The 13,257-nt window shown below is 53.1% G+C and overlaps 1 protein-coding gene across 2 annotated transcripts in view; it reads right to left on the bottom strand.

The window, feature by feature from the left end:
- Positions 1-3,318: 3,318 nt before the first annotated feature.
- Positions 3,319-13,257, bottom strand: part of ABCC6 (ATP binding cassette subfamily C member 6) — a 52,479-nt gene continuing 42,540 nt past the window's right edge. Inside the window, exons 25-31 of one of the 2 annotated variants that reach the window (XM_086693002.1) lie at positions 11,412-11,538; positions 10,594-10,695; positions 9,647-9,793; positions 7,496-7,654; positions 7,250-7,416; positions 4,215-4,409; positions 3,319-3,900 (exon numbers count right to left, since the gene is read on the bottom strand). In XM_086693002.1, coding sequence (XP_086549128.1) covers positions 3,792-3,900; positions 4,215-4,409; positions 7,250-7,416; positions 7,496-7,654; positions 9,647-9,793; positions 10,594-10,695; positions 11,412-11,538 — 1,006 coding nt within the window. In that variant the 3' untranslated portion in view covers positions 3,319-3,791. Of the gene's footprint in view, positions 3,901-4,214; positions 4,410-7,249; positions 7,417-7,495; positions 7,655-9,229; positions 9,539-9,646; positions 9,794-10,593; positions 10,696-11,411; positions 11,539-13,257 lie in introns of those variants that run through there. The other variant, XM_086693003.1, reaches the window with a different exon arrangement.

The following is a 13,257-nucleotide window of genomic DNA, read 5'->3' as shown; positions in this document are numbered from 1 at the left end:
CCCTCTGTGCCGGGCCCTGAGCCAAGTGCGAAGTCATCGGGGACTCTAGAACTTGCCTTTCGGCACCTGTGGTTTCTTCCTTGGTACAGCTGGGATCATTATGTCCACCAGGCCAGGTGGGTGTGGGGATGGAAAAAGATCCAGGTAAAGCACCCAGCACCACAGCCGGCCCTCAGGACACCGTCCTACATGATGATGTAGGATTCATTGCTTTGTCCATCCGCCCGTCCATCCATCCGCCCGTCCATCCATCCGTCCGTCCATCCATCCATCCAGTCACGCAGTTGTCACTGAGCACTCTCGTTTGCTGCACACCATGCCAGGTGCTGGGAGACACAGTGAAGACACATGAACAAATCCCTTGCCTCGAGAAGGAAAGGGGGGCCCTGGGGCACCTGGGGGGCTCAGTTGGTTCAGCATCCGACTCTTGATCTCAGCTCAGGTCATGATCTCACAGCTCATGAGTTCGAGCCCTGAGTTGGGCTCTGTGCTGACTGCGTGGAGTCTGCTTGGAGTTCTCTCTCCCTCTCTGCCCCTGCCCCACTTGTGCACTCGCTCTCTCTCTCTCTCTCTCAAAATAAATAAACCAAGAGAAAAAAAAAAAAAAAAAAAGGAAAGGAAAGGAGCCCTTTCCTTCGCTTCTGGTGGGATACCAGAGTGGAATTCAACTAGCAGCGAGCTGGTGTTTTAGAGCTAATGAAGTGTGCGAGAGGCAGTGTGGTACAGTGGATAGGACATGAGCTCTGGAGCCCGGCCACCTGGGTTCGGATCCCTCCTTATGCTATGTGTAAAAGGGGCCTCCTCAAAGCATCCTAGTAAGGGGATAATGATGGGACCTTCCTCCTCCTGTTGTAAGGGTTCCCTAGAAGGCTGTGGCAGGCATTGGGGTAGGGCTTGGTAAGCATTTGCAGTGACGGGAGGGGACACAGGTGAAGGTAAGAGACCTACTGAGACCGGCACTGACCACAGAAGGTCTGTACATGGCTTTTCCTGCATCTGTGTCCCCACCCCACCCCCCGAGCCTGTGGCAGGGGGACGGATGGCCTGGGTGGCCCCTGCAGGCCAGTCTCCAGGAAGCCGTGGTGTGGGCCCAACAACAGCCTCATTAGCGCTGGCTCCCCGGGAGCATGCTCCGCCTGCTGGCCAACCACCTCCCTCCATGAAAGAAGCCTTCGAATGACCCCCAGTGGGTTTGCCAAACACACAGCGGCCGCCTCTTTGGCCTGCGGTCGCTCTGCCCGGACATCAGGGGGCTCCGTTCCAAGTAGAGAAATGGAAAGTGCTGTGTCTGGTCCCTTCCTCTGCTTCAAAGTTGGGCAGACGCCCCCCACGCCACGTCCTGGGCTGTGGTGGTAAATAGACCCAGGAGCAGAGCCCCCACTCGGCCACTTACAAGCTGGGCGACATTGGCAGGTCATGTGAACTCACTGAGCCTCAGTTTCCTCGTTTATAAAACGAGCTGGGAGGTGCTAGTGATGGTGGGGCCGGCCCCTTGTAGGCATCACCAGGGGCAGGCGAGGGGTGCAGACCTCCCACTCTGCTTGCAAGGCGACAGCAGGAGCTTCTGGCCGCCCCTTGGCAAAGGGAGGTAGGCACTAGATCTAGATTAGATCTAGATTTGGTTTACTCTGGGCTGAAAACCCTATGTTGAATGGACCAGCTGAAAGTCCCCGTGACCGGGCTGGGACAGGGCGGGCTCCGGGTCCCAGCAAGCAGGTGGGTGTCCACAGGCCCCTCTTGATATACCAGCACAGCCATTGTCCACGTCTCAGCGGATTAACCACGGGTCGGGTAGGCCCAGTGCCTCTCACCAGGTGATTGATCCCCTGGGGGACAGTGGCAGCATCTAGAGACATTTTTGCACAACTGGAGGTGACAGTGCTATTGGCCTCTAGTAAAGAGGCCAGGGCTGCTGCTGAACGTCCCTCCCAACCCAGAATTATCAGCCCACCTGTTAACAGTGATGCAGTTAAAGGGCGCCTGGCACCTGACTCTTAATTTCGGCTCAGGTCATGATCTCAGGGTCATGGGATGGAGAGCCACATTGGACTCCACGCTGAGCCTGCACCTCGCTTAAGATTCTCTCTCCCCCTCTGCCCCTCCCCAGCACTCTCTCTCTCTCTCTCTCTCAAAATAAACATTTTTTAAAGAGTGATGTGGTTAAAAAGATCCTGGTGTGTAAAGCCTTTACCCCCTGGAGGACCCACGGAGGTCCTCAGATAGAACAGGATTGCCGACTATAGTGAACATCGATTGGGCGTGCATTTGGTGCCCAGCTCACCTCTGCAGCCATGCCGTGAGGTCACTAAAGAACCGTGGGGCTGGCCTCAAGTTCTGGTCCAGGGACTTGATTCCTTTCTCAGGCTGCCCTTCACAGCTATATGCCTGTGTGGCCTCAGGCTGGCCTATTTTAGACTCTTGTCCCCCTTGCCTGGTGCCTGAAGCCAGTTTTAGGAGCCCTGTATCCGATTTCCGAGTGCCATGGGAAACCGGCCCGAGCAGCACAGCGTGTGGTGACTCCCCCTCACGAAAGCGAGCCCTGAGCCATCCCTATCCAGGCCTCTGGCTGCTCTGGATGTCCCAACCACCATTGGGACTCCCCTGGGGAGCTGGAATTTGGTCTTCAACAAACGGAGGAAGTGTGCGGTGAGGAGATTCTCTCAGTGGGAGTCTGGGGGGGCTGGCTCCGTGAACCCTATTTATGGAGTTGAAAGTGTGCACGTGCTCATTCCCGGGACGGTCTGCTCTTGGTGTGGGTTGTGTGGCTGGTGCGACAGTTCAGATAAGACACTCCTAGGGGCTCATCTCCGAGGGTAGGGGGGCACCAAGAGGTGTGGAATACTCCAGAAGCTTTGAAAATACGTCCCAAGGGGCGCCTGAGTGGCTCAGCCGGTTAAGCGTCTGACTCTTGGTTTTGGCTCAGATCACGATCTTGTGGTTCATGAGTTTGAGCCCCGCGTCGGGCTCTGCGCTGGCAGCGTGGGGCCTGCTTGGGATTCTCTCTCTCTCCCTCTCCAGTCCCTCCCCTGCTCGTGCTCTCTCTCTCAAGATAAATAAAATAAAAATAGGTACCAAAATGGAGAACGCGTCAGCAGTTGTGGGCGGAGGGAGGTGGGTATGGTTACGAAAGCAAGCAGAGGGGTTCCTGTGGTAATGGAAACGTTCAGCATCCCGTCTGGTGGGGGTAGGTGCAGGAGCCTCCGTAGAAATGCGCGTGTGCACACACACACACACACACACACATCCACGTAAAAGCGGGAAATCTGAACAAGATTGGCCGATTGTACCACTATCAACATCCTGGTTATGATATTATACTATCGTTTTTCAAGATGTTACTAGTGGGGGAAACAGAGTAAAGCTACGCAGGAACTTTCTGGATTCTTGTCGTGGCTTGTCACTCGACAACCATCTCAGAATTAAGGGGGTGGTTTGTAAAAGGCACACACACACCACGGTCCCGGCTCCCCAGCCCCAGAGATGCTGATTTCTTTGGTCTGCGGTGGAGCCCAGACATGTGCAGGTTTCTAAGGTCCTCAGGTGAGGCCAACGGGCGGGCGGCACAGGGAGCCCGTCCAGGGTGGATGCGGCGGGATGAGCCCTCATCAGGCCAACCTGGGTGTTGCCGTGTCCTCCTGGGTTTGTGATGATCGGCCGTTTTCTCTGCCATTTTCCTCCCAGAGATCAGAGGGGTCTAGATCCAATACTGGGGTGCCGCTGATGACCCCTGGGTCACCTGTACCTCCAAGGCACAGCAGTCTCTCCGGGTTGGCAAGGCGAGGGCAGAGGGCTCAGACTAGGCCTGACTCCTGTGCCAGCCTGTGAAACAGGCCCTTCTGGGCCAGCAGCTGGACCGGGCTGCCACTCTCTGCCACCTGCCCCTTGTCCATGACCAGCACCCTGCAGGAGAGAGGGCAATGGGGAGCCCTTACCGGCCCAATCCGCCCGAGCGCTTGCACCAGTGAAAGCCCAGCATGTCTGCTCTGGCAAAGTCCGGCCTTCCCTGCGGTTTCCTGACCCTGACAGCTAGGTTGGAAACGTCTTCTGGGCACGTGTTCTTGGGCTCATCTCCCTGCTGGGCATCAGTTTTGCCACCTGTACAGTGCGCACGTGATAACCCATTCCAGCGCCCGTGCGGCTCTAAACCCTGATGCCTTCCTCTACGCCCGTGGGGGCGGAGCGGGGAGAGGGCCTACTCGGGGAGGGGTGCTTACCTGGCGCAGTCCATCACAGAGCGCAGGCGGTGGGCAATGACCAGCACTGTGCACTGGGCAAACGAGCTCCTGAGGGCGGCCTGCATCTGGAGCTCCGTCCCTGGGTCCACGGCGGCTGTGGCCTCGTCCAGGATGAGGATCTGGGTTTTCCGGAGAAGGGCACGTGCCAGACACAGGAGCTGCTTCTGGCCCACACTGGGAAGGAGTGGGACGGTCAGGCCCGACGTTTCTCTACCTGCATCTCAGGACTTGCAGGGCCTGCCCACAAACGGATCCCCCGACAGCTGCAGAAGTTAGTGGGGCAGGTACACACACTCCTTCACGAGGGTCCCCAGTCCACAGAGCCGGCAGGAATCCCCTTCCTGCCATTTTTTGAGCAGGGAGACTCCAGGCAAGACATTCAAACCCCCGTGCCTCAGTTCCTCTCCCCCAGTGAAATGGCTATTTCCACTTCTACTCAGTGTTCTTTATCTTGTGCCAGACATAACCTACGTGCCTGTGCATGTCTTGACTCACGTCTCACGGTGACCACAAAGGTAGTTACTGTGCCAATGAGTCTTGTGACTTATCAGGGTGCAGGGACAAAATAAGCCCGATAAAAGTGCTTAGCAGTGTGCTTGTCACAGAGTAAGGCCCCAGCACACAGCACACAGTTGCAACTGAAGGTCACACAGTGACCTCCTACCCTGGAGACCCAAGGCTGTCTGGGGCGGTCTTCCTTCTCACGGTGAAGCCTTCCAGCAGCGTCTCTGGGGAACCAGGACCGCTATGGCCACGCCCCTGGCGAGCTGGGTGACCCCGGGGCAACTTTCAAGCCTCATAAGCCAATCCTGCAGAAGGGGATTCGTGAGGGGGCCTCTCTGAGGTTTACAGGGAAACATTATTTTTCCCTCCATCCAGGCACTGTGTCTGCAACTTAACACGTATAAGTCAATCCTCGAACAGGAAGGAGATACTCACTATAGTTCTCTTTTCACTCACTTCTCTCTTGGGCAGAGAAGATGAACTTGCCCAAGGTCCTAGAGCTGGTAACTGGGGGAGGCTGGATTTGACGCGTGTCTAAACTCTCAGCCACCAAGCTACAGTGCTTCTCTAGTGAGCAGAAGCTCTGATGAGGCTGCCACCCACAGCCTCTTACCCTCACACCTCTGGGGGCAGATGGGGTTTTAGGATCCAGAGCGTCTTTGTTTTCAAAAAGGCACGCAAGCATCCATCCGTGAAGGAATGGGCAAGAAAAATGTGGTCCGTCCCTACGATGGAATAGTATTCAGCCTTAAAAAGGAAGGGAATTCTGTCACATGCTGCAATACTGATGAGCCTTGAGGACATTATGCTGAGTGAAACGAGCCAGTCACAAAAGGCGAATACTGTAATACTGCCCTTAAATGAGGTACCCAGAGTAGTCAAAGTCACAGAAACAGGAAGCAGAATGGGGTTGCTGGAGGTTGTGGGCAGGGGAAAATAGAATTTTTTTAAGGCTTATTTTCCTTTTGAGAGAGAGAGAGAGAGTGTGTGTGTGTGTGTGTGTGTGTGAGCAGGGAAAGGGCAGAGAGAGAAAGGGACAGACATGGGGCTTGAACTCATGAACTGGGACATCATGACCTGAGCTGAAGTTGGACACTCGACCAACTGAGCCACCCAGTTGCTCCTAGAATTGTTTTTTCATGGGTCCAGAGTTTCAGTTTTGCAAGATGGAAAAGTTCTGGAAATGGGTCGCATAATTATGTGAATGTATTTAACACTACGAATTGTACGTTAAAAAATGGTTGGCCATTTATAACTACGTCAATGGAACCAGAGGGTATTATGCTAAGCGAAATTAGTCAGAGAAAGACAAATATCATGTGACTTCACTCATGAGGAATTTAAGATACAAAACAGATGAACATAAGGGAAGGGAAGCAAAAATAAGATAAAAACAGGGAAGGGGACAAAACATAAGAGACTCTTAAAAATGGAGAACAAACAGAGGGTTACTGGAGGGGTGGGGGGGTTGGGATAAATGGGTAGGGAGCATTAAGGAATCTACTGAAATCATTGTTGCACTATATGCTAACTAACTTGGATGCAAAGTAAAAAAAAAAAAAAAAGTAGACCCTATTTTCCAGTATGTATGAATAAAGATGAATGTATTCTAGTAAAGAAAAAAAAAATGGTTGGGGCACCTGGGTGGCTCAGTCGGTTAAGCATCCGACTTTGGCTCAGGTCACTATCTCGCAGTTCATAAGCTCGAGCCCTGGGTCGGGCTCTGTACTGACAGCTCAGAGCCTGGAGCCTGCTTTGGAGTCTGTGTCTCCCTCTCTCTCTACCCCTCCCCCACTCACGCTCTGTCTCTCTCAAAAATAAATAAACATTAAAAAAATTTTTTTGATGCTAAATTTTATGTTAGGTGTATTTTACCACAACTAAAATTTCTTTTTTTTTCTTTTTGAGAGATAGCCAGAGCACGAGTGGGGGAGAGGGGCGGGGGGGAGGAGGAGGGGGCGAAAGAGAGAATCTTAAGCAGGATCCACACTCAACACGGAGCGTGGTACAGGCCTCAGTCCCATGACCCTGGGATCATGACTTGAGCTGAAACCAAGAGTCAGACGCTCAACCAACTGAGCCACCCAGGCGCCCCTAAAATTTCTTCAGAAAGAAACGTATACCATATGTTACTTAGAACCCACAGTGAGAGTGGAATTCGTGCCCACATCAAACACGATACTTTCGTAGCAAAAGAAATGCTGAGAGGGATAAATAGACTATAAGTAGCCTTGTGTCAGTAAGGGTTGGGTTTTGTCACCCAAATAAACTGAGGAACCGAATTGAGGAAGACAAAAGTGGATAGTCAGAGACTGTGTTGGAGTTCAGAATTGCTGATAAGGGACGGGATTCATCCTGTGAGTACTAACAGAATGAAGCTGGTAGTCCCGTGGGGGAGGCAGACTTCCAGGGCATGTTACCCTGGGGACAGGGCAGTGCGGGGAGCCTCAGCCACACTCGCCTCTCCACGCAGCTCCTCCCAGGCCCTGGTCGTGGCGGGGCAAGCCTACCTCAGGTTGCAACCTTGGTCAGCACACTCATACTGCAGCTGGCCAGGCAGGCTGGCCACCAGGGCTCTGAGCTGCACCGTGTCCAAGGCCTCCCAGATGGCTTGGTCCGGGTGCTCCTGCAGCATGTCCAGATTCATCCGAAGCGAGCCAGGGAACAGGGTGGGGTCCTGGCCGGAAGGGGCAGTGGGTCAGAGCCGGGCCCAGCCACGCCTCCCACCTCTGCCCACCCTGTGCCCCGGGCCTCACCTGGGGGATGATGGTGATCCTGGACCGCAGCGTGTGCAGCCCTACGTGGGTGATGGGGACCCCGTCGATCCAAATCCCACCCTCGGCCGCCTCCAGGAGCCGCAGGAGGCCCCCGGCCAGGGAGGACTTCCCGGCCCCTGTCCTGCCAACGATGCCCACCTGCCAGGGGATGGGAGGGCAAGGCTCATTCTGACCACGTCTGCCCAGAAGCCCGGAGGGTCCCTGGGCATCTCTGCGAGGTATTTCCCCTGCATCCAAGATACATCCATCTATCCATTATCCTTTGAGCATTTGTCCATCTGTCCACCTTTCCATATGTCCACCCATTCCATCCAGCCTTCTTTCTGTACATAGTTCTCTATCTTCTCCCCTTTGTGACTCACCTCTCCCATCTTTCTGCCCACTCACCCACACTTCCTGCTGTACCCCCACCCTCCCGTTTTTCCATCCTTCCATCCATCTGCCCATCATTGTTCCTGCCCCCATCCGTCCTCAGCATTTACTGCTGCATTCTTTTTTTTTTTTTTTTTTTTTAACGTTTATTTATTTTTGGGACAGAGAGAGACAGAGCATGAACGGGGGAGGGGCAGAGAGAGAGGGAGACACAGAATCGGAAACAGGCTCCAGGCTCTGAGCCATCAGCCCAGAGCCCGACGCGGGGCTCGAACTCCCGGACCGCGAGATCGTGACCTGGCTGAAGTCGGACGCTTAACCGACTGCGCCACCCAGGCGCCCCAACTGCTGCATTCTTAATGTCCAACACTCGCTGAAGGCTCAACACTATATGTTTAAGAAGTGAATGAAATATGGGCCATCTGGGTGTCTCAGTCAGTTAAGTGTCCAACTTTGGCTCAGGTCGTGATCTCACGGTTCGTGAGTTCAAGCCCCACTCCGGGCTTGCTGCTGCCAGCGCAGAGACTGCTTTAGACCCTGTAGCCCCCTCTCTCTCTGCCCTTCTTCCACGTTCAATCTCTCTCTCTCTCTCAAAAATAAACATTAAAAAAAAAACAGTAAATGAATTGTGTTACCCACTGTATGACAGGCAACTCTTCTAGGCATGAGGAATAGAGAAATTAAGGAATCCTTGCTCTACAGGGCTCACTGTCTGGTCTTGGAAATAATGCAACTGAGCAAACTTAATTTGAATACACTTGATGAAAAAGCCCCCTCTATAATCAGACTCTGGACGTGAAGCCGCCTGGGATAGAAGTCAACAGGGTAATCAGAGCAGGCTTCATGGTGGAGGTGATACTTGAGTGGAACCTTGAAGGATAAGCAGGAGTTTGGGGTAGGGGAAGATGCCAGGTAAACCCCCTGAGGGCAGCACCAGGTGCCCACCTGGCCCCGTGAGGCAGTACTCCCCAAGTGTTGGCTGAGCCCTGGCAGGGCAATGAATGAAGAGCTGGGCAGAGTCTTGAATGCCAAGCTCAAGAGTTTGGGCTTTACTGTAAGGGAAGCTGGGAGCAGGGGGAAGGTCTCAAGCAGGGGAATGTCATGCCCAAATAAAGATCACGGAAAACAGACTGGAGGTGACTAAATGGGAGGCTGGGGGCTCAACTGGGGGCCTGGAGCAGTCTAGGAGGAGGCAGGAAGGAAATGCAAGTGGGAAATGTTTCCTAAGCATCTGTAAAATGGGACAATACTAGCACTTCTTCGTAGGGTCGTTGTCAAAGTGCACCTGATAATTGCTAAAACCCCGGGCAAACGCTTCTGCAGCTCTTGCTATAAGAGCTCTGTGAGATTGACATTGTTATTTCCATTTTACAGATGGAAAAACTGAGGTCAAGACATGAAGTGACCTGCCCAGGGTCAGCCATGGCAAAGCCAGGAACTGAGCCCATGCAGACTGGATCGCGTATGCGGAACATCCAGCACTCTGCCACAGCACTCACGTCGGAGGCAAAGAGAAAGAAGGAGGTTGGAGAGACGCCTCCTTACCCAGGACACCAAGGTGGGTGGGTGGTGGCATTCGCCAAGATGGCGGCAGGCCTGGGGGAGATGATCCTTTCAGTTAGGGCATGGTGGGTCTTCAGAGTGGAGGGCCTGAAGTCGGGTGTGGAGGAAGCATTTGGTGCTCAGGGCCTAGACCCTGGGCACTGCCCACCCTAGGCCTGGCTTCCAGGAGGAGGAAGACGGGCCAGAGCCGCTCACCTTCTCTCCGGCTTCGATCTTGAAGGACACACCCCGAACGGCCAGTGGGAGCTCAGGTCTGTATCTCAGCCCAAAGTCCCGGAACTCAATCTGCCCCCCGTGAGGCCAGGGGGACCGGTCTGCACATGTGGGTAGCCTCCAGGGTGCCTGGGATGGGAGAGGGGCACAGGGTCAGAGGAGCCGCTCTCTCTTTGAGCTTCAGTTTCCTCTTCTGTAAAATGGGCATATTTACTGCTATCTTACAGAGTCATCGGGGGCATTGGAACATAGCAGAGCTATAAACAGGTGACCTCTGAGATTATAAAAATAATGATGGTATTGGCTACTCTATCTTTATTATTATTATTAGCCACTATTAATTGTCAAATAAGATTCTGTCTTCCTCTAGAAGGGGTAGAATAATATTCTCCCCTTTGTCTTTGTGAGGAGGGCAAGATTGTGCACGAGGGGGTCGTTAGCTGCTGTGTGCTCTTCCTGTGACCTTGAATAGGTCCTCGATCCCCTCGAGGTGAAAGGGGGCCCATCAGAGCCGTGGGCGTGTAGGGCCTGTCTACGGTGTGCCTGACACTAAGTGCTTTCTCGTGGGATCTCACCTGACCCCCCAGTACACCCGCACTGTTACCTTGCCATGTCACTCTTCCGTTATTGTCATCTTGCTGTGATGTGCCTAGAACGTTGCTGTGATGTGTCTGTGATGTGGCCGTCATGTTGCTGTTCTACTGCTACTGCACTGCTGTTACCTATGGTCCCCTGTCACTCAGAAGAATGACCTGCTTTGCCCAAGTGAAGAAGCAAAGGACCAAGGATTTCTCCTGGCTCCAGACCCCACGCTCTTAACCATTACTGTCGCCCTGGCTGCAACCCCAGCCCTCAGTGGCATTGGCTCTAAAGCCCATAGCAGGCATAGACCTGGGTCCACACCCCCGTCCCCATCTTCCACCCATCACCTCCTTGGGCGTCTGGACATAGTCCTTCATCCGCTCTACCGACACGATGCTGCTCTCCAGGTCTGTCCAGCTGCGAACAGCCCACTGCAGTGTCTGGGTCACCTGGCGGGGGGGGGGAAGACATCACAGGCTTGCATCAGCCCCCCTGAGGCAGGGGCAGGAGGCAGAAGTGGGGACAGGTAAGGGGATGGGCTTTGACTGTCATCACCAGGACCTTCCTTCGGTAGAACTGGAGTATGCAGAGTAGAAAGGAGCTTGTCCAACCCATCTTGATACAGGTGGGACGAGAGGACCAGAGAGGGTGTATGGCTCTCGCAAGGACACCCAGCAGGGCTCAGGCCCACTGACTTCCATTCTGAGAGTGTCTCTTCCCTGATTTCCCATCATTTTGCCTCAATGTAAAATGAGGATAATAATAGTATCCCCGATGGGGTTGTGGGCAGAATTAAATGGGTTAATATTTACAAAGCTGTTAGAACAATTCAGTAGAAGAATGCTACTTGCATATATATTTTTTCCTTCATAGATATCATGACCTGACATGACATATTATTATTAATAGTTAACAAAATTTAGCACTACCCTGGAAATGGACTCTATATACCTTATCTCAACAAGGCTCTACAATGTCTGAAGTGAAGAGATTACTGCCCCATTTTCCGGATGAGCACACTGAGGCTCTGCGAGGGAAGACTCTTGCCCAAGGTCTAGGAAGGTCACCCCAGCTAAGCCTCTATATTTTCCTCACTGGTTGGTGGTTTGGACTTGGGTCCTTGAAGGTCCGACTGGCAGGGGTCTGTGTTGGGAGGCAGGTGTACCTGGAGGGCAGCGGAAACAGATAAGCCCACAAGGCCGGCGCTAAGGTGGGCCTTGCTCAGCACAGCACACATGGCGGCTGCCAACACCAGCACATTCCCCAGGAGCTCCAGGTTGGTAGCCAGCCACCTGCAAGGAGAGGCAGGTAAGAGCAGGGCGGGGGGAGGGCCCTGTCTGCAGGACTTGTTTCTCTGGGCACAAGGACTGGTCATCGTACCAAGCTGAGTCCCACAGGGGTCCCAGCATTGGTCTCCTCCACACCCCAGGCCCCACCCAAGCTCAGTGGGTGGGGGAAGTTGATGCTTTTGTCTTACCTGTGCCCAGCTCAGAGCCTGGCACACAGTAGGTGCTCAAGTAAAGTTTCGCCATGGTGCCGATTTTCCGTCCCTGGGCTATGCCCGGCTGTATCCCTTGGGGTCCCCCTGCCTGGACCTGACCTCTATCTTCATACGGCCAATATCATCTTCATGCACAGGTTGGGTTGAACGTCACCTCCTCCAAAAGCCTTCCTGGCCTGTTCCTCCCTTTCTCTCTAACACATCGCTCATAACTCCCTTCATAACACTTACCACTCTTAATAATTAAACGATTTAATCAGTCCTTGACCATCAGTCTCCATCAGTAGATTGTGAGCAACATGAGGGTGGCAACTCTGTCTCGTTCATGACTGTCCCCAGTACTTAGCACAGGACCCAGCACGTAGTAGGTGCTCAATGAATAATAAACTGAGTGGATAAATAGGCACCTCCTTCTCTTGCATTCCTACTCCAACATTCATTCATTCCTTCATTCATTCAACAAACATATTGACCACCTACTGTGTGTCATGTCTGCTGCAGGTGCTGGGGACACAGTGATCCAATTTAAGAATCTGTCTTCAGGGATCTCTGGGCTTCACTACATGGAGAATCTAGTCCTTCTAACAACCCCACAAAGCGGGGTATTGTTGTCCCCATTTGACAGATGAGGACGCTGGGGCTCAGAAGAGTTAGGTACTTGCCAGAGTCCACACACATGAAAGTCTTAGAAGCCACATCACCCTGATGCATACCAGGAAGCATGAACCTTTTCCACTAGGTTATGGTGGTTTTCAACAAACCAACCAGCAAATGAATACATAAGTTGCTTCCTAGACAGCTGATCTTGGGAGAGTCCCTTTGTTCTTGAAAGCCCAGTTTACCCATCTGTGGAATGAAGTAAAATCTGGCTCCTTACAGATGAGAGGATTAAATGAGATCTGCCATACAGACCATAGAAATCACCGGGCCTTCACATCGCCGGTGCTTTCTAAATGTTCATTAGGTCTTTCCTCCTTGGACTAGGACCCCAGGAAGAGGCAGGGCAGGTTGCCCAGAAGGCTTATGGGATTGAGATGCTGCCCACAGCCACATGGCCGGATAGCCTCAGCTGGCCAGGGACCTGGGGCATAAAGGAGAAAGGAATTCACATTTATTGAGCACCTACTGTGTGCTTGGCCCTCTCCACACTGTGGCACCAGATTACCTGGATTCGGATCCTTACTCTACCACATTCACTGTGCGGCCCCGGGCAAGTTCCTAAATCTCTCTGTGCCTAAGATTCATCATCCATAAAACAGTCTCGGCCTCATGAGTTGTTTTTAGGACTAAAAGAACAAATCCATGTAGAGCGCTCAGTACCGTGCTGAGCATATAGTAAGCATGTTACAAGCATTAGCTCTGAGTGTATTTATTTAATCCTCATAGCCACCCCATAAGTGACATCCCCCTTGACAAACGAGGCTCAGAGAGGTATGAAACCTGCCCAAGATCACCCAGCTGGTAAGTCGCAGAGCTGGGATTTGAGCCCCTGTCTGTGCTCAGAGCCTGA

This window comes from Puma concolor, chromosome E3, assembly GCF_028749965.1.
Source record: "Puma concolor isolate L17-30 chromosome E3, mPumCon1.1.hap2, whole genome shotgun sequence".
In the NCBI taxonomy this organism is placed as follows: Eukaryota; Metazoa; Chordata; class Mammalia; order Carnivora; family Felidae; genus Puma; species Puma concolor.
This window is presented reverse-complemented; position numbering and strand designations above follow the sequence as displayed.